Genomic DNA, 26,438 nt, shown 5'->3' on the forward strand with positions numbered 1-26,438 from the left:
CATTGGGGAGGGTATGTGCTTTGGTGAGTGCTGTGAAGTGTGTAAACCTGGCGATTCACAGACCTGTACCCCTGGGGATAAAAATATATGCTTATAAAAAATAAAAAATAAAAAAAAAAAAAGAATATTCACTTTCCCAAAAAAAAGACATTTTCAAATGACTTTTTCTGTCTTTTGAACCAGTAAAAGGCAAGGAACGGGGCTCTCTAAATGGCTCTCTTGACAGAAAGGAGGGAACAGACAGACCTGCACTGCGGAAAGGAGACCCCCAGACCGGCCTCCTCCAAGCTGGCAACCAAGGCTGGAGTCAGTGTCCCCAGCTGCCTCTGACGTCTCTTCCTCCTGCACCCGATATAGCAATGACCCCTCCTCGCACCACATTTGGTTGGAGAATCTGTATCTCCCCCACTGCCTCTCCCTGACTTTAATTATATACTTCCTCAAGCTCACATCATCTCTGGAGAAAAATAGATATAATAGATGAGTGGGAAAATTTACAGGGGGATAGAGAAAGAAATGTCTGTATCTAGCATTTTTTTAAGCTTAAATGTCTCCTATGAATTATTATGGGTAATTGGAATGAGTGTGCTTGGAGCTAAATTACTTTGTTTCTTTGTTGATAGCTGTGGTGCAGCTGCTTGGGAAAAAAAAAATACAAACATAAAAGGGAAGTTTCTTTAAAGTGAAATTCAAATGATGTTTAAGAAAGACCAAAGTCAACCCTGCTGCATGCTGTGTGTGCAAGTCCGTGTGGCTTCTCTTGGCTGGTTAACATGCATCATGCGTGTATGGGGTCAGGGAGGAGAAGCCACAGGGCCGGGCTGATTCTTAAGGAATACCGGGACATGGCTGGCTGCCACAGAAAGCCACCAGGAAACTGCTACGTGCCGGGGCAGGAAACATCCGGCTCACGGAGCCTGGAGCTGGCCTCTGCAGGCGGCTCTAGGGCAATGGGGTCTCTGTGTCCATTCTGTCATACACCCACTGTCCTTGTCTCGGGCCCAAAGAGAACAAGTAACATCACAGAGGAGCAAGCCCCAGCCTTCCGTCCTCCGGCTTGCTTCACTCACTGAGCTGGCCTCACAGGGAAGTGGTCGGCCTGGGAGAAACTGGTATCCTTGGTGACCAGATCAAACCCAGAAAGAACTCAGCCACAGTCCTAAACCAAGGCCCCTGCTCTTCTCCTCCTCATTCCACAAGCTGTGAAAACTGTTCTGGGGGCACCTGCGTGGCACAGTCAGTTAACCGACTGCCTCTCATCTCGGTCTTAATCTCAGGGTTGTGAGTTCAAGCCCCGCTCTGGGCTCCACGCTAGGCATGGAGCCAACTTAAAAGACAAAACAAACAAAAAACAAAAAAATGATTCTTAATGCGAGTGTGTATAAAGCAAAATATCCACTCCATGGTCTCACTGCAGTCTTGGTTACAACGCTCACACAGCTCTCTGCTCTTCAGAATTTGTGACCCTTTCAAGTCAGTAGCAGGCAGTATGGTCTGGCCCGGGTCCCCTGCATCCATCTCCCATGATCAAGAACATAAAGCAAGTAACAGATGAGAAGAGCTGCAGACAGAGCACTTACACTTTTTGTTTTGAAGCTCATGGGACAGGAAGAAATCGACTGGAAAATGATGGTGAGCTGAGCCCGTCAGACCGGCGCCCCATCTCAATTCCACCCCGAGGGGGCTCCTTCACCAATGGGCGCTGAACACATGGAACATGAGGAAAGGGACAGCATGCGGAAGCTGTGCAACCCAGGAAAGCTGGGAGGCATCGGTCACGTATGGGGCGCCTCCCCCCAAGGAGGTTAATGGTTTAGTGGGGCAGTGGGACAGAGGTGAGCATCAGTGTGATAAAGGAGACACGAGCAATATGGCACAGAAAGAGGAGAAAAGAAAAAAAGAAGAGAATAGAAAAGAATGAAAAAAAGAAAAGAAAACAGGAAGGAAAAGAAAAGAAAAAAAAGGAAGAAAATCAAGTAAAACTTCAAGCAGCAGCAGCAGCAGCATTGGAACTGCATCAGACTCCAGAAAAATGAGAAGACACATAAGCAGATGAACAGCACAGCCCAGTGCCTATGGCAGGTGGACTGGTGTATGCGGAGGGTGCCCCTGTGGCTTCGGGTCCCCTGCAGCAAAGGGGAGCAAGTCATGCTGCCAAGTCATGCTCCCAGATCTCCAACATCCCGACCTGGACACTTCTCAGACATGGGAGCCTAGACACATCACCTCACTGCCCAGAGCTTTAGTTTCATCCCCTGTGAAACAGGGATGACAACACCTCCACTGTCCCCGGGAGGTGCGTGCGTTCAGGGCGAGCTGTATGAAAGCACAAGGTCATGGGCCATCTCAGACACACCGGAGTCCCCATCCACAGCTCCCCACCCCCAGCAGGGGGAGCAGGAAAGGCAGGTCTGACGGCACAGAAGGAACAGTGTCCAGAGCAGCAAAAGCAGCTGCTTTGGCTTTTTTGTTTTAAATTTCCATATTTGAATCTAGTTGACCCAGAGTGTTAATTAGTTCCCAGTGTACAACACAGTGTTCCACCTTCTTTGTACCTTATGCTGTGCTCACTAGTGTAGCTCCCATCTGTCACCACACACCTCTGTTCAGTATCATTGACTAGAGTCCCTGTGTTGTGCCTTTGTGCCTTTTCCGCCCCATGACTTATTCGCTATGTCACTGGAGGCCTGTACCTCCCACTCCCCTTTCCCACCTCGCCCAGCTCCCTACCCCCCTCCCTGCTGGCAGCCAACAGTTTGTCCTCTGAATTTATAAGTCTTATTCTGCTTTTTATTTTTGAGATTCCACAAGAGTGAAATCATATGGTATTTGTCCTCCTCAGTGTGACTTAGTTCACATAGTATAATACCCTCTAGACCCATCCACGTTGCCGCAAATGGCAAAAACCTCATCCTTTTTATGGCTGTATAATATTCCATTGTACACATACTCAGCATCTTCCTTATCCATTCTTCCACTGACAGACACTTAGGTTGCTGCCCTATCTAATCATCAGGAAAACGCTAATCAAAACCACACTGAGATATCACCCCCTGCCTGTCAGAATGGTTAAAATCAAAGAGACAAGAAGTAAGTGTTGAGGACGTGGAGAAAAAGGATTTACTCGTGCAGCACTGACGGGAATGTCAACTGGTGTAGCCACTATGGAAAACAGTACGGAGAGTCCTCAAAAAATTAAAAATAGAGCTACCCTATGATCCAGTAATTTCACTACTGGGTATACCCCCCCTACCCCCCAAAACCCCCAAAACACTACTTTAACAGCCCTGTGTTTATTGCAGCATTATTTACATTATTTACAAGAGCCAAGGTAGGGACGCTGCGTTGTTTCATGATGCCAGGGCGCCACTCTCCCTCACTGCCTCGCCATGCTCGAACAGCTTCTCAACAAGGCAAGGAAGGAGCATGACCGGAGCTCAGTTTCGACACGGAGGTAAGGGTTAGGAGGACCAGGGGAACAGAGGAAGGGAGGGGGACGGGAGGGAGATGAGCCGCATAGCAGAAGGGTCGCAGGTGCCTGCAAGGGAGTTGGCAGATGGGAGAGGCGGGGGAGGGGTCACGAATACCAAAGACGGAGATAAAAATGAGGAAGACAAACGGACAACCAGGGAAGGAAAACGGTGAGTTTTCCTGATGGAGACTGGTCGGACTGGCAGTCAGACTATATCCCCATGTGTGGGGCCTGAGAGGGAAGTCAAGCCATCAAGAACGGGCTGGTAATGGCTGAAAGCAGGCGGGTCCCCAGAGCACTAAGAGAAAAAGGTCTGAAGACACAATCTTGAACCACATCCACAAATGGGGACGGGAGACCAAAGAGAGGACGGCGAAGTAGGAAACACGTAAGAAAGAGGAAGAGACCAAGCAGAGAAGCAGCAGGGGGCGAGTGGGTCAAATGAGACAGCACGTCAAGTGCGGAGGACAGAGACAGGGGAGGCCCCTGAACACGGGCAAGACCAGCTCCCACAGAGGCCAGAACACACACAGGCAGCCCGGCCAGCAAGCCGGCACCTCCCTATACAATCAATTGCTTCTCCTCCTGCACCTGCCCAGTCAAGCCAGGTGGGCTTAATTTACAGTCTTTTAAGAGAAGCCAAGGTCAAGGGAGAATGAAGAATTTTGACAGCCACAATGACAGCGAAGAAAAGGCCACCGAAGGCTGGTGATTCTGACTGGCCATGCTCCCGCTGAGGTACAAGAGAAACCTTCAGGAAACTAACTCTCAGAGAAATGTCTCTTGTGTTTGCCAGAGAGCCAGGTAATCCAAGAAAGAGTAACGCCCTCCCTGGCAATTCCAAGAGTGAGGTGCCAAGAGAATCACGCTCCAGGAGCTTAGGGACTGGCTCAGAGTAACTCCGAGGTCCCGCTCCAGACTGCGGTATGGACTGGTGTTGTGCAGGCTCAGCCTCTCCTGTCGGCCGGCCTGGAACTCTATGAGTGCAGCCTCCACACAGGCTGCAACCCTGAGGTTGCAAAGAAAGTGCATCTGATCATGTGAGGCCCCCTTTAAAAAGTTTGTGTGTGTACACATATATATGTCTTGCACAGAAAGGGCTGGAACAGTAAAATGATCTAGGTACTCTCCCTGGTTCTTGAAACATGAAGGCAAAACACATAAAACAAATGCTCGACAGTTAACCACGATCACCAATCTCAGACCAAATTCAAATAAAAGAGTATCGGAACCGAGATCCAGGTTTCCCTCGGACCAGGCCTTCCATGAAAGGAACCATCCGTACCTGTTTCCCTGACTCCAGGGAGTCGAAACTATCACAGCTCTCCTCTGATGAGAGGGTTTCCATGGGAACATCATCTCGGAAACCAACAAACTCTTCATCATCACTGGGGGCGTTAAAGATGTCAGCCACTTCTTTAGGGACCTGTGTCGGATTCAAAAAAGAAGGATCAAACCAGAGGCTGTTATCATCACTTAAATTTTCTAGATAGCAGGAGGAATTAGCATCTCCTAGCTCTATCGATCTGCCCAGTAACCCCGGAGCAGGATGTGTTTCAGCAGATTCCCTGTGGCAACAAAAGCAGGTGGGGTAGGGAAGGACAAGAGTGTTTTCAAACCCCAGAGACGTATCCCGTGCTACAGACAATATCAAGGCCAGACCCAGACAGAATGTCACGGCCAGACCTAACACAAGCCATGTGTCACCTCTTCACAAAAAATAAACAGTCATCGGGTTTTGAGAAACCAACAATCTATTTTTCTCCTACAGCGGATGTCTTTAAATCCTCACCTATGTCAACGTAAGATATTACTAAGCTTTTTTTTTAATTTTTTTTATTTCCACCTGTAGCTCTTTAATTTTTCTGCTCTTCATCATCTGCTGATTCAGACATGGAAATCCATACAGTGAAATAAGTACCTTTTTGCTCCTTGTCTATATTCTCAATCAGTAGTTTCAGAATTCCAAGAGAATATAAACGCTATTATAGGCAAATATGCCAAGAATGTTGTCAGCACACATCATCTAACAACTGTGTATCTGTTCAGAGTTCATTGTCATATGCTGACTACCCACTTGTTCCCAACTCTTTATTTTGAAAAAGTTGGAACCCAGAGTAAGGTGAAGGAATGGTACACACATCTCTATGTTCTTCACAGGAGTCCCCCATATGTCACCACGTTTGTTTTCTTTCAACAAACATTAAGTGGAACCATTGGCAGTTGCTAGTATTTCACAGTTTGTGACCTAGAGAAACAGCCAGTTAGTATGAGCCAACTTAATCCACGTATATTTATCTTTTTTATGTTTTATTTATTTGAGATAGAGAATGAATGCACACAAGCAAGGGGAAAGGGCAAACGGAAGAGCGAGAAGCCAACTCCCCATGGAGCAGGGAGCCCCACTATTATAACCTGAGCTGAAGGCTGCCGCTTAACCAACTGAGCCACCCAGGCACAACCTGTGTATATTTGAAGTGCAGACATCATACTAATTCACCCTAAAATACTTAAGCACCCTTCTCCTGAGAATAAAAACATTCCCTTACAGAGCCACAAAACTATAATCATACCTAAAAGAATTAACATTAATTCAATAATATCATTTACTACAAGTTTATATTTAGATATCTGCAACCGTCCCCAAGATGTGAAGATCATGCACTGTATTTTTTTATAACAAATTTGTTGCTTTTCATGACATGACATCATTTGAATAGCCCAAAAAATCATAGCCTTGAATAGCCTTATCAAATATCATACACTCTGAGCTTATCTGATTGATTCCAGATACATTTAAGTAAAATATTTCTGGCAATAATTCTATACAAATGACATGCGATTCTCAATGCAATGCATAAAGAGACACAAAATATTAGATTATCTCCTATTAATTAGTGTTAACGTAATTATGTAATTTTCAAATCAAACCCTACGTAGGCAGGACAGTACAAGGAACACACACATGGACCCCGAAGCAGTTTTGTGCCCATGGCTAATCTTTCCCCATCTGTAGCCCTACCCAACTGCCCTCCTTCCAAATTTATTTTGAAGCAAATGAAGATACAGTATCATTTCACCCTGTATCACCAGCAAATACACAGTCTGTGTTCACAGTTCTGTTAACTTATATTTTTTAACTCATTTGTATCATGATCTGAATAAGCTCTGTGCAACGGTCAATAGCTCTATAAAGTCTTTTCTCATGTGCCCCTTTTTTTCCCCTTTGGCAACTTATTTTTGAAGAAATTGGGTCATCTGTGGAGTTTGCAAAAGTCTGGAAGTTTGTGTTTGGGGTTTGTGTCTGTTTGTTGCAGCTGCAAGATGGTATTTAATAAACTCCTATGTCCCCACAGATTTCCTAGGATTTGGTAGTTGAAGTTACAGGCTCAGTCAGATTCAAGTTCTTTCTGACAAAATGATGACTACTTCATAGGTAGTACCACATTCTTCACTTAGAGAGCACTTAATGGGGCGCCTGGGTGGCTCAGTGGGTTAGGCCTCTACCTTCCGCTCAGGTCATGATCTCAGGGCCCTGAGATCAAGCCCTAGAATCAGGCTCTCTGCTCAGCGAGGAGCCTGCTTCCTCCTCTCTCTGCGTACTTGTGATCTCTGTCAAGTAAATAAACAAAATCTTCAAAAAAAAAAAGCAAGCACATAACGTCTGGCTATCTCTGGTTTTTAGTGGGGATGCTCTCTGATCAACACGTTAAGGTGGGATGTGCCCTATTTCTCCTTAGCAAAAATACCTTTTCCTCTGTATTTAGCATGAAGTAAGTGGGGTGATGTTTGACATCCTGTGACTACCCTTCCCCCTGATAACAATTCACTCAGTGGTTTCAGCATCCATTGACAACTCTCACCTGAATCAACTACTACACATGAGAGGTTCCAAAATGGTCATTTTCACATTCTATTCGTTCTTCATGTATTAGCTGGCATTCTTCTAAAATACAATACACACTCTCTCTTGCTATGCCCCTCCCTCTCTCTGCTTCTCTTGCTCCCATGTATTTCATGGTATTTTTTTTTTTAATTCAATGTGCTATATAATCCATTACTGTCACCATTCTTTCTGATGCTTAAATTATCCTAAATTTGGCCAATGGGAGCTCCTTCAAGCCAATTGCTATGTCCTTTTGACATACCTTAACAGTCTTTGCGTAACTCTTTGCTTTCTGGCACAAGTATACCAAGCTAGCCTTATACTTCACCTGCCCCACACCCCGGATCAGCCATTTTCCCAAAATGCACAGGCATTGAGAAATCAGAGGTGAGGACTTGGTACACTCCTTGCTAGTTAAGTATCATTGCTTCTAAGCTCTGACTGAACAGGGTAAAGATACTTTGTATGTCTTAAGTCACACATTCACAGTGACACTTTGAATTCAAATCCAAAATCAGAATTCTTCCTCGCTCCCTCAATCCCAGATTATTTCCCTTCTCCCACAATGAAAGCTCCAACTCTCAGTATTTTGCATACACTTACCCCACTTACCCATTTGCTTTACCTATAAGACACACAAAACAGTTTCAAACTTTACCATCAACACCACTACCAACAATAGCCATCAATGACAATCAAGTTTAATTTTCTTTCATAGTTTATTTTTTTTTTAATTTTATTTATTTATTTGAGAGAGCAGGCAGAGAGAGAGGGGGAAGCAGGCTCCCTGCTGAGCAGAGAGCCCGATGCGGGGCTCGATCCCAAGACCCTGAGATCATGACCTGAGCCGAAGGCAGCGGCTTAACCCACTGAGCCACCCAGGCGCCCCTCTTTCATAGTTCTTATCAAATTCAACACCCAAAGAACAAATAATCCAATCAAGAAATAGGCAGAGGGGCGCCTGGGTGGCTCAGTGGGTTAGGCCGCTGCCTTCGGCTCAGGTCATGATCTTGGGGTCCTGGGATTGAGCCCCACATCGGGCTCTCTGCTCAGTGGGAGCCTGCTTCCCTCTCTCTCTCTCTCTCTCTGCCTGCCTCTCTGCCTACTTGTGATCTCTACCTGTCAAATAAATAAATAAAATCTTTAAAAAAAAAAAAAAGAAATGGGCAGAAGACACCAACAGACATTTCAGCAAAGACATCCAAGTGGCCAAGAGACACATGAAAAAGTGCTCCGCATCACTCAGCATCAGGGAAAAACAAATCAAAACCACAATGAAATACCACCTCACACCAGTCAGAATGACTAAAATTAACCCATCAGGAAACAACAGATGTTGGCGAGGATGCGGAGAAAGGGGAACCCTCCTACACTGTTGGTGGGAATGCAAGCTGGTGCAGCTACTCTGGAAAACAGTATGGAGGTTCCTCAGAAAGTTGAAAATAGAGCTACCCTATGACCCAGCAATTGAACTACTGGGTATTTACTCTAAAGATACGAACACAGTGATCCGAAGGGGCACGTGCACCCAAATGTTTATAGAAGCCATGCCCACAATAGCCAAACTATGGAAAGAACCTAGGTGTCCCTAAGAGACTCTTAATCTCACAAAACAAACAGGGTTGCTGGGGTGTGGGGGGTTGGGATAGGGTCGCTGAGTTATGGACACTGGGTAGGGTATGTGCTATGATGAGTGCTGTGAATTGTGTAACCCTGATGATTCACAGATCTGTAGCCCTGGGGCAAATAATATATGTTAATTAAAAAACAAACAGTGGCAGAAAGCACCAAAACACCTGAATGCACATTTTTCCTTGTACATTCACACACATAAAGGCACAAATGACGTCTGTGTCCAACTGTTAACGGAAATCACTTCCACAAAAGGAATTAAAGAGGACTCAGTGGGGGGAGTTCTTTTGTAGTTCTTTCTATCCTTGGGATATATTCCCATTATTTCCTAGATCTTTGCCCTGAGATAACCTGACAATCACTTTCTCGGGGATGTACAGGTACTCTATCTATACTTCCCATTTCATCATGTGAATATTAAAGAGGTGTCCTCAAGGGCTGAGATTTTAATATAATAATTTTTACTGCTACGAGACATTTTTTTTTTAAGAGAGAGGAAGATGAGGGGCAGGGGAAGAGGGGGAGAGAGAACCATAAGCAGGCTCAGTCTCACGACCCTGAGATCATGACTGAGCCAAAATGAAGAGCTGGACGCTGAACTGACTGAGCCACCCAGATGCCTCGACTGCAATAAGACATTTTTATGTGAAACTGCCACCTAGAATTATTACAACAATAATTCTGTCCTCCTAGACCACACCGTGTCACACTAGCACACAGAGAGGTACATTTGGAAGTTACTTCAAGTCCTTGAATTTTTTTCTGTGCATTGAATTAATTTTACAGGTAGGTTTATTGAAGAAATCACTGTTCTCTAATCTTACTTTTGTCATAATTTTAATCTTCTTGTTCAAAAAGTGATGAGGTCAATGGCTTAATTGAAGGAAGTTTCACATTCGGTGTGCAGAGAACACAAATCCAGAAGTTGAATATGCCAAATTTAATGGTGTCAGAGGATTAACACACATGCTTTCCCACCATCTAATGAAGTCACCTCTTGGGAAAAAAGGTCAGACACAGAAGTAAAGTTCCAGTAACAGTAAGGAAAACCAAACAAAACAAAACCCTGCCCCATTTATGCTGAGAAGCTCCTAATGAAGTCTTAAATGGTTTAAACTTCTCATAAGGAAGTCAATTTGCAGTATTTCACATCCTTATCTTTTCTTTCTTTTCTTTTTTTTTTTTTAATATTTTATTTGTTTATTTGACAGAGAGCTAGAGAGAGAGCACAAGTAAGCAGAGCGGCAGGGAGAGGGGGAGAGAGAGAGAAGCAGGCTATCTGCTGAGCAGGGAGCCCGATGTGGGGCTCGATCCCAGGACCCTGGAATCATGACCCGAGCCGAAGGCAGCTGCCCAACCAACTGAGCCACCCAGGCGCCCCATCTTTTCAAAGATACTTTCTAGTCGTTTCATCATGAAACCAAAATAATACTCGTAACAAGAGAAACCTAGATAGTCCTTGTTTAAGGGTGTGTTCCAGTGTACGTGAGAGTGCTGGAGTCCCATCCCCGCATTGGCAGCGAGAGACATGGGCCCAGATTGGTTTCTGTCATCTTCTTCTCGACTTAACCACCATTCTATGAATCAGAAAGCTCCGCTGGCCCAGAAGCTTGCTTTAACCTAAAACGGTTAAAGGAGGATGAGCACACCCTGTCATGATTTAATGAAGCACCTGGAAGGACGGAGAGTTTGGCACCATGAAGAAACCGGGTCCAGTGGCAAATACATCAGCATGGGTACAGCTGCAGCAGGCCTGTCCTCACCCCCGTACCCCCCCCCCAAGTCATCCAGGACTTCTGCGTCTGCTCCGGAGTCTGCGCCACAGGTACCAAGGCAGGGGTGGGGGCGGGGGGGTGGGGGTGGGGAGGACGGTCAGCTGTGATTACCAATGAGGAACAAAAGCAAGGAACACACTCTGGAAAAAAACGAGTATGCATTCTCGGGGCACACAGGGCTCTGTTTCTTGCTGTCTAACTTCCTTCACGAGGCATTAAGAGAAGAGTTTCAGGCACAAGCCCCAAGATTCAGAAAAATCTCCGTAAGATATTCAAGGGTCCCTTTTGCCTCGATGCATCCGAGAGAGCAAGATGGGTCACCAGCAGCTCTACTGGAGCCATCCGAGGAAATTTGGCCAGGGTTCTTGTTCTTGCCGCGTCTGCTCAAACCGGCACGGTCTGATCCGGAAATACGGCCTCAATATGTGCCGCCAGTGTTTCCGTCAGTATGCGAAGGATATAGGCTTCATTAAGTTGGATTGAGTGAACTTCCTTGAATGGGTCATTCAAGATACCTACCTGCAGATAACCAAAATACCTACCTTAATGCCAGCTCATTGTACATAAAATAAAAATCCTCAAATTTAAAAAAAAAAAAAAAAAAGATATTCAAGGGTCTTCAATGCAAGACACTGTTCAACAGAGCTGACAAATCAAGATATCCACACAACGCATCTGCTAAAAGATTCATGGGGGCATCCTCCTAATGCATGAGCAGTTCAGAACATGACAATACATTACGCCCCAGGAGTTGGCATTTCCCTGTGCAGATCACTGGGGATCCACTGGGCAACTCCCTTCTGAAAGTGCAAAGACTATTTAAGGAGTCATAATTTTTTCAAGTACACACATTTATTCTATTTCCTTCACATACACTTGCTACCTCTGTCCACTCTATCCTTGTCCACTCACCAAGAGGTCAAGGAGGGACCAGGAGCCAAATCTCCTCCAAGGACACAGGAACGAGGATGGAGTCCCCAGCATCTAACATGGGGCCTGGCCTAAAGCAGGTTCTCAATAACCCAGGCTGATCACCAGACATGCATCTGCCCTTGTCATCCGTTTCCTAGGGAAGGTGTGCGGGGGGAAGAGGGGCACATTATACCATCCCTGTACGGGAGAGATGGCCCATATCAGAATATTCATGAACAAAGCAGTCCCCAAAAGCTCCTCCTTCGCAAAGGACCACAGATCACCTGCAGGCCCTAAACACAACCTCAGAGCTCATCTCGGGAGCAGAGATGGAAGGTCAGCAGTTCTGAGGGCTAAACAGGAAGATGGAAAGGCAGCAGCTCAGGGTAAGCCACCACGGGCTGGGGCGCACTGGTGAGCTCAAGACACAGGTCCAAAAGTGGAGGCCACTCTCCAGGACAAGATCATGACATGTAGAAATGGGGGTCCTGTGGGCTCCCCCTTCAGCCCCCTCCTCCCCCGAGAAGCCAGATGTCTTGCTGAGACATCTTCCAGTCGTAGAACATCGGCTTCATCCCCGCTGGACCTCACACTCATCCAGCGACAGTGCACAGCAGCAGTCCTGGGGCCATGCAGAACCCAGAGGACGTTTTAAATGCCAGATTTCAAATATGACCAACAGTCTATCTGCTCGTGTCTGGTATGAACAGCAGTAGACACTGGAGTGCTAAGAAAACTAAGTAAAAAGAAAAACTTCACATTAAAAGGAGCGCGGCCACCCTGTTGTTCTCTACAACAAGGAAGCTGAGCAACCGGTTTGGCAATGGCATAGACCCCACAGACAAAGAGAGGCAGAACCTGGTGGAGACCCTGATGGACAAGACCCTCACCCTGAGGCTGAGCCCAGGGACACATGTCAAAAGGAGAATGTCAAAGCCAAGACCAAGGTCAAGGAGGGCCTCCTGCCTGACCAGCAGCATCTGATTTCTGCAGGCGAACAGCTGGAAGGTGTCCACAATGTCCAGAGAGAGCCCTCACACACACTTGGCACTATGACTGCAGGGTGGTGAAGGTCTGCCGCCAAGTGCCCTGCTCACCTGCACCCCTGCACAGCCAGTAGCTGCAGGAAATGCACAACCCCAACAACTGTGCCCCAAGAAGGTCACATAAGGCCATGCCCCAGGCTCTGCCTTTGCCCCACGGCCCTGGCACCTCAATAAAGTTTCCCTTCCACGGACTGGAACAGAAAAATCAATTCATTAATTAAAAAATGGCCCTTCTGTTGTTGACAGAAGCACTATATTCAACAGCCACAAAGGGGAAGCAACCCATGTGTCCATCCATGGAAGAATGGACAGACAAAATTCATAGACACGTATGATGAAGTATTATTCAGTCTCAGGAAGCAAATTCTACAAATATCGAATCCCGCAACTAATATGCCAGAGGTCAATTACACCGCCACAACATTAAAACAAACAGATAAACAAAAGAACCGGTGTGAAACAGTCTGTTGGGGGGAGAGCCTGAGGTTCTACAGCTGTAGCAAGCTCCCCGGTGAGACGCTGACACCCGTCTGCAGAACATACACTCACACAGAGCAGGGGTGTAGGCCCACTTTCTGCTCCCGTCCTGCGCGGTGTGACCTTTTTCCTGCTTGACACCAGCTCTTCAAGGGCTTATCTGAACCTCCTAAATGGACACTTAACTCTCAGAGCAGACTCTCGAGCTCTCTGGCATCTCCCCCCACCCACCATACTAGGCCCTCAAGCACCAAGAAGAGTCTTATGTACTTAGAGGTACTTAATCAACATCTGATTAATTGATGAGCAGTGTTAACTAACTCAAAAAGAAAAGGAAGGAAATCCCGTCACACGCTATAACATGAATGAAACTTGAGGGCGTTATGCTAGTAAAGTAAGCCAGCCACAAAAAGACAAATATTTTGATTCCACTCACAGGAGAAACCTCATGGGACCGGTCCGAGTCACAAATACAGGAAGTAAAGGGGAGGCTGCCAGGGCGGGGGAGGGGAGCGGTTGTTTCATGGGTACAGGATTTCAGTTTTACAAAATGAAAACCTTCTGGAGATTACTTGCCCAACAACAATTTAAATGTGTTTAACGCTACTTAAAAATTATTAAAAGAATAAATTTCATGTTATGTGTACCTTACCACATTTTTTTAAAATTCAGCAATAAAAGACCAACTTTGGAAGACAATCTAAAAGTGCAGAGAAAACCTTCCTTTTTAAAAAAATTTTTATTTAAATTCAAGTTAGTTAACATACGGTGTATTATTAAGTTTTAGGGCTAGAATTCAGTGACTCACAGTCATATATCTCACTCAGTGCTCATGACATCTGGGCCCTCCTTAATGCCCAATTACCCCATGCCCCCCCCCACCCCCCTCCAGCAGCCCTTGGTTTGTTCCCTATAGTTAAGCATCTCTTATGGTTTGCCTCCCTTTCTGTTTTTGTCTTATTTTTTCTTCCCTTCCCCTGTGTTCATCTGTTTTGTTTCTTAAACTTCACATAGGATTGAAATCATAGGGTATTTGTTTTCTCTGACGTACTCCATGCTTAGCAAAATACCCTCTAGTTCCACCCACAGCAATGCAAAGATTTCATTCTTTGCAAAGATTTCATTCTTTTTGATGGTTGAGTAACAGTCCACTGTTTCTGTGTGTGTGTGTGTGTGTACAGAGAGAGAGAGAATATGTTGAATATTCCACTGTATGTATGTGTGTGTGTGTGTGTACATACACACACACACACACACACACACACACATACATCACTTCTTCCTTATCCATCCACCTGTCAATGAACATCTGGACTCTTAGCATATTTTGGCTACTGCTGCTATAAACAAGTGGGATTTATTCCTGGGCTGCCAAGGTGGTTCAACATCCACAAATCAATCAATGTGATTCACCACATTAATAAAAGAAAGCACAAGAACCATATGATCCTCTTAATAGACCCCAAAAATGCATTTGACAAAATACAGCATCCTTTCTTGATAAAAACGCTCCAGAGTGTAGGGGTAGAGGGAACATACCTCAACATCATAAAGACCATATACAAAATATCATTCTCAACAGAGGGAAAAACTGAGAGCTCTTCCCCTAAGGTCAGGAACATGGCAGGAATGTCCACTATCACCACTGCTGTTCAACACAGTTCTACAAGTCCTAGCCTCAGCAATCACACAACGAAAAGAAATAAAAGGCATCCAAATTGGCAAAAAAGAAGTCACACGCTACTTTCACTCTTCACAGATGACATGACATGACTCTGTGGAAAACCCAAAAGACTCCACCCCAAAATTGTTAGAACTCATACAGGAATTCAGCAAAGCGGCAGGCTAAGAAGTCAATGCACAGAAATTTGTTGCATTTGTACACATTAACAAAGAAAATCTTCTCTCCTTAAATGAATGCAATCTTTTCTCAAACTCCAGAGCACCTCTAGACCTCCATCCACTTCTACCTGAGGGGTATGTGGTTTAAGAACCCAGCGCTTCATCCTAAGGCAGGTTCAAAAACATCACTCCCCCCGCCCCCGCAAGTCCAGGCTTCAGCCTTCATGCCTGGCAGCACCGCACCCTGAACCCCGGAACCTGGGCTCTGAAGCCCAGAAATTAACTGCAAGTCTGGGAGACAGAGCTGTCTGCACAACCTTAATTGGTTTAAAATCCAGCTCTGTTCTCTCCCAACTAAGCTCCACTAATAAAAATCAATCCTGCCCAACTGCTGCTTGCTTTGTAGTTATTCGGTGCCCTTCTAGCATTTCTTGAGGAACACTAAGCCATGCTCTAGAGCTCTCTTTAACGACCTTAGCCTAACCCTAATTGAAATTCAATTAAAAAAAACAAAACAAAACACAACTAATAAGCCATAAAAAGCCTCAAACCGCCAACTGCTTTTCAATCAAGTATACACTCTTGAAAACAAATGAGCATATCGTTAATCTAAAACTTTGTATTTTTAAAATTAAGTATATTTTTTTAATTAAGGCTTTTCTGTACCTCAATGACCTACAAATGTATTCTTCCTAGACTGAGAAATACCACCTCCCAGCTGGAAGGCACATATTTATCAGCTACTAGTTTTTGAAGGAAAGCGACAGATTCTTCTTAAAGGCTGATTCCAGAGCTGATTTTGATAAAGCTTCAGGAAATGTTTCTTATTCCAGCAACACTGTGTATGTTTCACCTGGAAACAAGTTCCATTTGTAGCCCTAAGGAACTGCACAAAAGAAATCTGTGCATACTACTGCATTTTCCTTAGTAAGTGTTTTGAAAGCAATTTTGATAGCAAGGAAAGCAGAATTTGCAGGGTGTACTCTCTTGCATCTGCAAAAGAACATTTTACACACAGGAAAGCATTCCTTCAACCCTCCACAAACACCGCTGTTTTGCATTATTTTCTATCACAAACACTGTCATTTCTTTAAATCGCTTACGGTTAAACTGGTAGATCCACAGGACACACCCATACCTTACACCATTTACAAAAACTAACACAGAAGAGAGCAGACCTAAATATAAAATCTAAAAATCTAAAACTTCTAGGAGAAAATCTTTGTGACCTTAGGTTCACAACACCAGAAGCAGAATACAGATTTTAAAAATTTATAAATTAGACAATCAAAATTTAAAAATTCTGCCTTTCAAAAAACACTTCAAATAGAATGACAAGAAAAAACAACAGATTGGGAGAAAACACCCACAAACCATACACCTGATAAAGAACCTATACCCAAAATATATAAAGAACCTCAAAACTCCTTAAGAGAAGAACACAATTTAAACACGGGCAAAAGATGCAGGCAGACAATTTGCCAAAGACCTAGGACTAGCAGATAAGCACATGAACAGAGGTCGGACATCCACAGCCCTTAGGGAAATGCAAATTTTAAACTACAATGAGACGCAATTATCTACCTATATAGCATGGCTTAAGAAAACAGGACAATACCAAGTGCTGCCTGGCAAAGATCTGGAGCAACTGACACTCTCCTAAACGGTTGGTGGAAACGCAAAATGGTAGGACCACACTAGAAAACAATTTGGGAGCTTCTCATCAGGTTAAACATACTCTTACCACATGATCCAGGATGAAATGAAAACTTAGGTTCACAAAAAAAAAAAACCACTATCATTAGCAATTTTATTCCCAAACCCAGAAACGATCCAAATCAGCTAGGGAATGCATAAACAAAACATGGTTCATCCACATCACTGACTCCTGCCGGCAATAAAAAAGACTAAATTACTGACAGACACACTTACATGGATATATCGCAAATGCATGAGGCCTAGTGAAAAAAGGCTACATGTTATCTGATTCCACTTCGGGACATGTCAGAAAAGGCAAAACTAGAGAGACAGAACACGTCAATGGTTGCCTGACACTTGAGGTCAGAGGGTATTTTGGAGCAGTGATAAAATCAACTGTGACAGTGATTACACAAAAAGCTCATAGGACTGAACACTAAAAAGGATGACTTCTACCGTATGTAAATTAAGCCTTAGTCAAAAAGAAAATGACGTAGAAACAGTGGAACATACAGACTGCCTAGAAATGGATCCTAGTACATATCATGAAAATCTGATAGGACAAACACCACAAATCTATGGGAAGAGATGTCGGTAAGTCAATAAAGGATGCCGGCAAAACTGCCTATTTGAGGTGAATTCAAGAGTCCATTTTTCTTCTCACCTGATACTATCTATGAATCAGAAGAGAATCAGAAGATGAAAGAGTTCAAAGGTAAACAAACCACAGGACAGATTATAATTGATGTGAATATACAGCTGGTCCCGGCATGAGGAAGACTTTAAGCACCCACATAAAGGAGATCAGAATGGAAAACAGTAGTATCACGGACCGCTTACCAGTTCTAAACACCTTAAAAGACGACAAATTTAGGGGAGAAAAAAAAAAAAACCTTGGGAAAAAAGATATGCCACAAATAGGCAAATTACTGGTACTGAAAAGCTTTTGCAAAATGAAGTATTGCAAGTCACACAGATAAAATAGGTAAAACAAAGAAAAGTCACTAAAAAGGGAACACAGAAAAGGCTTAAAACGTATTTAAAGTCTTCAGTCTGCCTAAGTAATGAAAGACAAGGTTGCTTCTCCGCTAGCAGCTTAGCTGTCCATTATGGGGACACTCAGCAATGGCGGCACGTGACAAGACAAGCACCCTGATACAGAACCGGGGAGCAGACAAGTGGGCCTGAAGTCTCAAAACACCAACGTGGTCATGTACATCTAAAGCAGGGGAGTTACTTTTTTAGAAGTATATGCAGTGAGATTTGAAAACCTCCAGAAAATATGGTTCAACTCAGAGTGATGGAGCATATGAGCTTTTATTTATAGCTAAGAGGATCCAGGGTCCAGGAGTCAATGTCGAGGAGTACAAGGAGATCTCCTCCATCAGCTGGAGCACCTCCTCTCAAAAGGGAGCAAACCTGAGCCTACTTACTCAAGGGCACACAGCTTGCTCATACCCCTACAAACGACATTCAGGCAAATGCTATTTTTCAATAAAATAACTACCCACTAATTAGCATTTGTGTTTAAATTCAATCAAAAAGCTTAAACTTTTTGGCCAAGAAGCATGAGCAACAAAAAACTGATTAAACCGGACCTCATCAAAACTGAAAACATCTCTTCATCAAAGGACATTATCAAGAAAGTGAAAGGCAACCTACAGAATGGGAGAAAAAAGAGCTGCAGGACACCTAAGTGATAAGGACCCAGCACTCTGAATATACGAAGATCCCCTATGATGCAACAACAGACACCATCCAATCAAAACATGCATGTAGAACTTGACACATATTTCTCCCCCCGCCAAAAACTATATATACAAATGAACAGCAATACAAGAGAAAATGTTCAACATCATCAGTCATTAGGGAAGTACAAACCAAAAATACAAAATACCACTTCACATCCTCTAGAGTCCAAAAATCATAGAGAAGAAGTGTTGGAGAAGATGTAGAGAAGCCAGAACACTCATACATAGGTAGTGGGAATGTAATGGTTCAGTCACGATGGGAAACATTTTGATGATTCTTCAACAAGTCAAACACAGAATTCCTATCTGACCCAGCACTTTCATTCTTAGGTAACTAAAAGAACTGCAAAAACAGGTGTTTCAGATACATGTACATGCATGTTAACAGCAGGACTACTTATAACAGCCAAAAGATCCATCATGAATGAGTGGATAAGAAGCTGTAGTATATACAATATACAGTGGGTTCTTATTCAGCTATTAAAAGGATGAAGTACTACTGATTCATGCTATGATGTAGCTCAACCTGCAAAGCATTATACTAATAAGCAAGCAGAGCCAGACCCAAAAGTCCCATGAATTGTTCACTTTAAAATGATTAATTTGGGGAGACTGGGAGGCTCAGTCGGTTGAGCACCTACCTTTGGCTCAGGTCATGATCCTGGGGTCCTGAGCTCAAGCCCCACATCAGGCTCCCTGCTAATGGGGAGCCTGCTTCTTCCTCTGCCACTTCCACTGCTTGTACTCTCTCTCACTCTCTCATTCTCTATCAAATAAATAATCTTTTTAAAAAATAAATAAGGGGTGCCTGGGTGGCTCAGTGGATTAGGCCACTGCCTTCGGCTCAGGTCATGATCCCAGAGTCCTGGGATCGAGTTCTGTGTCGGGCTCTCTGCTCAGCAGGGAGCCTGCTTCTCCCCCTCTCCCTCTCTCTCTGCCTGCCTGCCTACTTGTGATCTCTGTAAAATGAATAGATAAAATCTTTAAAAATAAATAAGTAATAAATAAAAGGGTTAATTTTATGTTACATGAATTTCATCTAAATTTTTTTTAAAAACACCTAAACTCATTATAACAGTTAAAAAACTTACTATCCGGGGCGCCTGGGTGGCTCAGTGGGTTAAGCCGCTGCCTTTGGCTCGGGTCATGATCTCAGGGTCATGGGATCGAGTCCCGCATGGGGCTTTCTGCTCGGCGGGGAGCCTGCTTCCCTCTCTCTCTCTTTCTGCCTGCCTCTCCATCTACTTGTGATTTCTCTCTGTCAAATAAATAAATAAAATCTTTAAAAAAAAAAAAAAAAAAACTTACTATCCTACTATTCAAATTGGCCTATAAATATGTAAAAGTAGGCAAGTGACTTACTAAACACTGCAAATCGTAGGCAGAATGCAGCTCCTTACAACACTCACCACAACACTGTACCCAATCGGGGACTGCCTGAAGAGACTGGTCCCTCTCTCACCTAACTCAGTCTCCTGCCAGGAAAAGCTCCAGCCATTGCTCGTGAAAGCTGCAGGTGACTACGGACCTGCAGGTGACTACAGACCTGAGATGAAGAGTTTATGCATGGGGAAGTACAGTAGACCACCCAAAGCCCCAAGGAGAAGCTTGGGTAACACTCTGTGGGAAACCAAGGCATTCCAAAGCAGCTGTGTCCCATCAGGGAACTAGGCAACCCTCACACCAGGCCAGGCCAGGCCAGACACCTGCTCAGCAAAGATCTGACAAGACTTTAAGCTTCCAGGCTCAGGGCATGCCCAGCTAATCAATGAATGACTTCCCTGGCATAAAGCCAGTCTGTGAAGACTAGAAAAGGTGGCTGTTTCCTCCAACACCCACTCTTCCACAGAAGATCAAAGACAAAGAAATAGAAAAAACTGGCCCACTCAAAGGAACAAAACAAACTGACAGAGAACATGCGTGAGGTAGCACAGACTGTGGATTTACTAGACAGAGGACAACTGCCTTCAATATGCGCAGAGAACAAAAGGAAAACTAAAGTAAATTGGGAAAAGGATACACAGTTAATCCTTAACACCACGGGTTGAGGGCACTGACCACCCCTCCATATAGCTGAAAACCCACATGTAACTTTTGACTCCCCAAAACTTAACTAATTAGCTTACTATTGACTAGAAGCCTTACCAATAACACAAACAGTCCATTAACAGTTTGATAAGTTGTATGTTTTATATGTTGTATTCTTACAACAAAGCAAGCTAGGAAAAGGAAAATATTAAGAAAATTGTAGGGGCGCCTGGGTGGCTCAGTGGGTTAGGCCGCTGCCTTCGGCTCAGGTCATGATCTCAGGGTCCTGGGATCGAGTCCCACATCGGGCTCTCTGCTCAGCAGGGAGCCTGCTTCCTCCTCTCTCTCTGCCTGCCTCTCTGCCTACTTGTGATCTCTCTCTGTCAAATAAATAAATAAAATCTTAAAAAAAAAAAAAGAAAGAAAATCGTAGACACTATATGTATAGTACTGGACTATAAGAAAAAATGTATGTATACTGAACCCACGCAGTTCCAATCTGTGTTATTCAGGGTAGACTGTATAAGCAAAATGATGTCAACAAGGAGAAATTATAAAAAGGAACAAGAATTCTAGAAGTGAAAAAATACAATAGCCAAATTGAAAATATCATGAGACAAGTTCAAAATCAAACTGAGGAGGCAGAACAAAGAATCAGAGAGGCTATTTGACAAAGTAATGACCAAAACCTTCCCAAGTTTGACGGAAGACTTGAAGCTCAATAAACCCCAAGAGACCCACACTGAGACTTATTTAAATCAAACCCATGAAAGACAAAGAAAAAGAGAATACTGAAAGCAGCCCAAAAAAAAAAACAACTCATCTCACATAAGAACTCCTCTAAAGGAGTATCAGCTGATTACTCAGAAGAAACCTTGAAGGCCAGAAAGCAGTGGAATGATATATTTAAAGCACTGAAAGAAAAAATTGTCAACCGAGAACTCTACCTGGCAAAACTGTCCTTAGACATTACCAGATAAAAAGCTGAGAGTTCATTAGCACCAGACCTGCCGAACAAGAAATCCTAAAGGGAATTCTTCAAGAGGAAATGAAAAGTCACTAGAGAGTAACTCAAAGCCATATGAAATATAAAGTTTCGAAGTAAAATACAAATACTGTTAGTAATATAAACTCACTTTTTTGTTTTCTCCAATTAAAAAATGCACCTATGATTCCACATTTTGTACTGCATGATGCATAAAGATAGAATTGCTGACAATGATAACAAGAGGAGGGGAGGAGCTGTATACCAGTAGAGTTTTTGTATGCCACTGACAAACCAGTATCATTCAAATCAGATTATTTCAATCGCAGAGTATTCTATGTAATCCCCATACTAACCACAGAGGAAAAAAAAATCTATAGATTACACAGAAAAGAAAATGAGGGTATCAAAACATGCCATTAATCAACAGAACACCAAGGTAGGCAGTAATGGAGGAAACAAGGATCAAAAATGCTAAGAAGAATACAGAGAACAAAACTAAACAAAAATGTCAAAAGTCCTTCCCTACCAGTAACCACTTTAAATGCAAATGGATTAGACTCTGCAATTAAAAGACACAGACTGGCAGTAAGAATTAAAAAAAAAAGGGGGGGGACCCAACTATACCCTGTTTACAGAAAACTCACTTCATACCTAAAAAAGACAGTGAGGCTGGAAAGTGAAAGGACAGAAAAGATATGCAAATGTAAACAGTAATCCAAAGAGAGATGTAATGACTATAGTGACATCAGAGTAGACATTATGTCAAAAAAAAAAAAAAATTACAAGGACACTGCATATGGATAAAAGGGTCAATTCACCAAGAAACCATAACAATTAAAAATATGCATGCACAAAACTTCAGAGCTCCAAAACATATGAAGCAAGTGCTGACAGAAATGAAAGAAACAGTTCTACAATAATAGTTAAAGACTTCAATATCCCACTTTCAATAATGGAAAGAATAAGACAAAAGATCAACAAGGAAACAGGAACTGAGCAATACTATAAACCAATTCGAACTAACAGACATAACACTCCAACCAACACAGTAGGATACATTTTCTTTAAGGTTGCATGAAAAACTCCCCAGGACAGACCTTATCTAGGCCACAAAATAAGTCAGAATAAATTTAAAACAGTTAAGGGGCGCATGGGTGGTTCAGTGGGTTAAAGCCTCTGCCTTCGGCTCAGGTCATGATCCCAGGGTCGTGGATTGAGCCCCACATGGGGCTCTCAGCTCAGCGGGGAGCCTGCTTCCCTTCTTCTCTCTCTCTGCCTGCCTCTCTGCCTACTTGTGATCTCTCTCTCTCTCTCTGTGTCAAATAAATAAATAAATAAATCTTTAAAAAAAAATTTTAAATAGTTAAAATTATACAAACTATCTTTTCTGATCAGAATGAAATGGAACTAGAAATCAGTAACAGAAGAAGACTAGCAAATTCAAAAATATGTGAAAATGAAACACCACTGTCAAATAACCAAGGGGTTGCTCCAAAGGAGAAATCATCACAAGAGAAATTAGAAAATACTTCCAAACAAGTGAAAATGAGAACAAAATGTACCAAAACTTATACTATGCAGAGGAAAGCAATGCTAAAAGGGACATTTAAAGCTGTATACACTTGCATTAAAAAAGATCTCGAACCAACAAGCTAATTTTACACCATAAAAGGAAATAGGAAAAGTATAGCAAACTAAACCCAAAGATAACAGAAGGCGGAAATTATAAAGATCATAGTAGATATAAATAGAGAACAGAAAACCAACAGAGAAATATCAACAAAACCAAAAGTTGGTTCCCTCAAAATATCAATATTGACCAACTGTTAGCTAGACCAACTATGAAAAGAGGTACAAACTACTGAAATAAAAAGGAGTCATCACTACCAATTTTACAGAAATAAAAAGGATAATCAATCAAAGAGTGCTATGAGCATTTGAATGCCAACAAATTAGGGTTAGCTAGATGAAATGGAGAGAATCCTAGAAACACATAACCTTCCAAGACTGCATGAATAGAAAACCGGAATAGATGTCTCACTAAGGACACCCAGATGGCTTCACTAGTGAATTCTATTTAACTTTTAAAGAAGAATTAACATCAACCCTTCTCAAACTCTTTCAACAAATGAAGAGAGCACTTTCTTTAGCTCATCCCACGGGGCCAGTAGGCTCCCATGATGCTGAAGACAGATAAAGACAAGGAAAGCACAGAGCAATATCCCTTTTAATTATCAACAAAAAAATCCTCAACAAAATGCTAGCAAGCCAAATTCAGTAGCATAGTAAAAAGATTACACAAGATGCCTCAGTGAGATTTCATTTTGGTACGGAAGATGGTTCAACATAGAAAACAAAACACGTGATCATCTCCACAGATGCAGAAAAAGCATGTGACAAACTTCAACACCTTTTCATGATCAAACCAAACCAAACCAAAAAACAATCAACAAAGAATGGAAGGAAACTTCAACATAATAAAGGTCACATATGAAAAACAGGTAACCCCATACTCCACAAAGACTAAAAGCTTTCGCTTAAGATCAACAACAATACATGGATCCCACTTTCACTACTTCTATTCAACACAGTATTTGATGATCTAGCCAGAACTACTACACAAGAAATAAAAGGCATCCAAATTGGAAAGGAAGCAGTAAAATTATGTTTGCAAGTGACATGTTCATATACATAGGAAAGCCTGAAGATTCCACAGAACCTGTGAGCAGTAATTAGCCAAGTCAATAATGCTGCAAGGTACAAAATCAACACAGAAAAATCAGTTGCATTTCTACATGCTAACAACGAACAATTTGCTAAGGAAATTAAGAAAACAATTCCATTTACCATAGCATCAAAAAGCATAAAACACTTAGAAATTAACTGAGGCAATAAGCAGAAAAACTACACTGAAAACTACAAAACATCACTGAGAGAAATTCAAGAGGGGCGCCAGAGTGGCTCAGTGGGTTAAAGCCTCAGCCTTCCGCTCAGGTCATGATCTCAGGGTCCTGGGATTAAGCCCTGCATGGGGCTCTCTGCTCAGTGGGGAGCCTGCTTCCTCCTCTCTCTCTGCACACCTCTCTGCCTACTTGTGATTTCTGTCAAATAAATAAATAAAATCTTTAAAAAAAAAATTCAAGATGACAGAAAGAGATGAAAAAGCACCACATATTCATGGATCAGAACACCGGATATCGTGAACATGACAATACTACCCTCCAAGCTATCTACAGGTCCAGTGCAATTCTATCAAAATCCCAGCAACATTTTTTTTGCAGAAAGAGAAAGGCCCTTCCTAAAACTTGTGTGGAATCTAAGGGGATTCAGAATAACCCCTCCAAAAATAAACAAACAAACAAACAAACAAACAAATATCTGTAAAAAGAAGAACCAGGGGAGCCCAGCAAGCTCTGTCAGTGGAGCGTGCAACCCTTGACCTCATGGGTTGTGAGTTCAAGCCCGATGTTGGTTGTAGATATTATTTAAAAATAAAATCTTTCAAAGATAAATAAACAAACAAATAAACAAATAAAAAGAACCATGATGGAAGGCTCACACTTACTAATTTCAATGCTTATTACAAAGCTACAGTAATCCAAACAGAGATATCCTAGTATAAGGACAGCCATATAGGGGCACTTGAGTGGCTCAGTCAGTTCAGCATCTGCCTTCAGCTCAGGTCATGATCTCAGGGTCCTGGGATGGAGCCCCATGTTGGGCTCCCTGCTCAGCAGGGAGCTTGCTTCTCCTTCTCCCTCTCCCCTGTGCTCTCCTTGTCTCCTTCATTCTCTCTCTTAAATAAATAAAATCTTTAAAAAAAAAAAAAAAAGACATACAGACTAGTGCAACAGAATGACAAGCTTGAAGACCAACCCTCACACACATGTGGGTCAAATAATTTTTGACCAAATGCCAAGACTATTCAAGGGGGGAAAGAGCGGCCTTTTCAAGAAATGATGCTGGGAAAACTGGATATCCACACTGAAAAGAATGAAGCTGGATCCTTAACACAAACATCTCCCAAAAAAACCTCAAAATGTAACCAAGACCTAAAACTAGAAGCTAAAACTACTAACTCTTGGAAGAAAACATAAAGGAAAAGTTCATGACATTAGACTTGGTAATGATTTCTTTTATAGAATATCAAAGGCGCAGGCAACAACAGAAACAGACAGATAAATTGGACTTCAGCAAAATCAGGACCAGTTAAGACATCAAAGCACACGATCAAGAGACTGACAAAGTATCTGCATATCATACATCTGATAAAGATTTAATATCCAGAATAGAGAATTCTTAGAGCTCAACACCAACAGCAAAACCCAATTTAAAAGAGCCAAAGACTTAAAGACATTTCTCCAAGAATAAAAAGATGGCCAGTAACCGTGTGGAAAGATGTTCAACACTAATCATGAGGAAAATGCAAATCAAAACCACAATGAGATACCACTCCACAACCACGGGGGGAGAGGGGGAGGACTATTATTTTTAAAAAACACCACCACCACCACCACCACCACCACCACCACCAAAAAACCAAATTACGTGGTGGTGAATATGGGGAGTAACGGGAGGCTCTGGGCAGTGTCGGTGGGGAGGTGAAACAAGGCAGCTGCTGTGGCAAAAAACATGGTAGCTCCTCAAAAACACACACACAGAATTACCACATAATTCAGTAATTCCACTTTAGGTATATGGCCCAAAACACTATAATCCAAGATTCAAATAGTTATTTCATACCAATGTTCACAGTAGAATTACTCACCATACCCAAAAGGTGGAAACAGCCCAACTGGCATGGAAGGAGGAATGGATAAAGAAAATGTGGTATATACATGCAATGCATCATCATTCAGCCTTAGAAAGGAAGGAAATTCTAATCTAGATAAACATGGATGAACCTTGAAAACATTAGCTGAGTGAAATAA

General features: G+C 42.8%; 2 protein-coding genes across 4 annotated transcripts in view; one reads left to right on the forward strand and one right to left on the reverse strand.

Moving 5' to 3' along the window:
* CDCA7L (cell division cycle associated 7 like) overlaps positions 1–26,438 on the reverse strand; it is a 46,396-nt gene that overhangs the window by 10,390 nt on the left and 9,568 nt on the right. For all 3 annotated transcript variants that reach the window (XM_004743365.3, XM_004743364.3, XM_013051675.2), the window contains exon 2: positions 4,758–4,898. In XM_004743365.3, the coding sequence (XP_004743422.1) occupies positions 4,758–4,898 (141 nt within the window). The remainder of the gene's footprint in view (positions 1–4,757; positions 4,899–26,438) is intronic.
* Positions 11,053–11,350, forward strand: LOC123387016 (40S ribosomal protein S29-like). Its single transcript, XM_045062770.1, has one exon. The coding sequence runs from the start codon at positions 11,078–11,080 to the stop codon at positions 11,246–11,248; it is 171 nt and encodes a 56-aa protein (XP_044918705.1). The 5' UTR covers positions 11,053–11,077; the 3' UTR covers positions 11,249–11,350.

Source organism: Mustela putorius, unplaced genomic scaffold (genome assembly GCF_011764305.1).
Source record: "Mustela putorius furo isolate JIRA1106 unplaced genomic scaffold, ASM1176430v1.1 tig00003845_pilon_pilon_pilon, whole genome shotgun sequence".
In the NCBI taxonomy this organism is placed as follows: Eukaryota; Metazoa; Chordata; class Mammalia; order Carnivora; family Mustelidae; genus Mustela; species Mustela putorius.

Bases quoted from the DNA above. Each gene is read 5' to 3' on its own strand.
- LOC123387016 (XM_045062770.1), top strand. From the start codon at position 11,078: ATGGGTCACCAGCAGCTCTACTGGAGCCATCCGAGGAAATTTGGCCAG.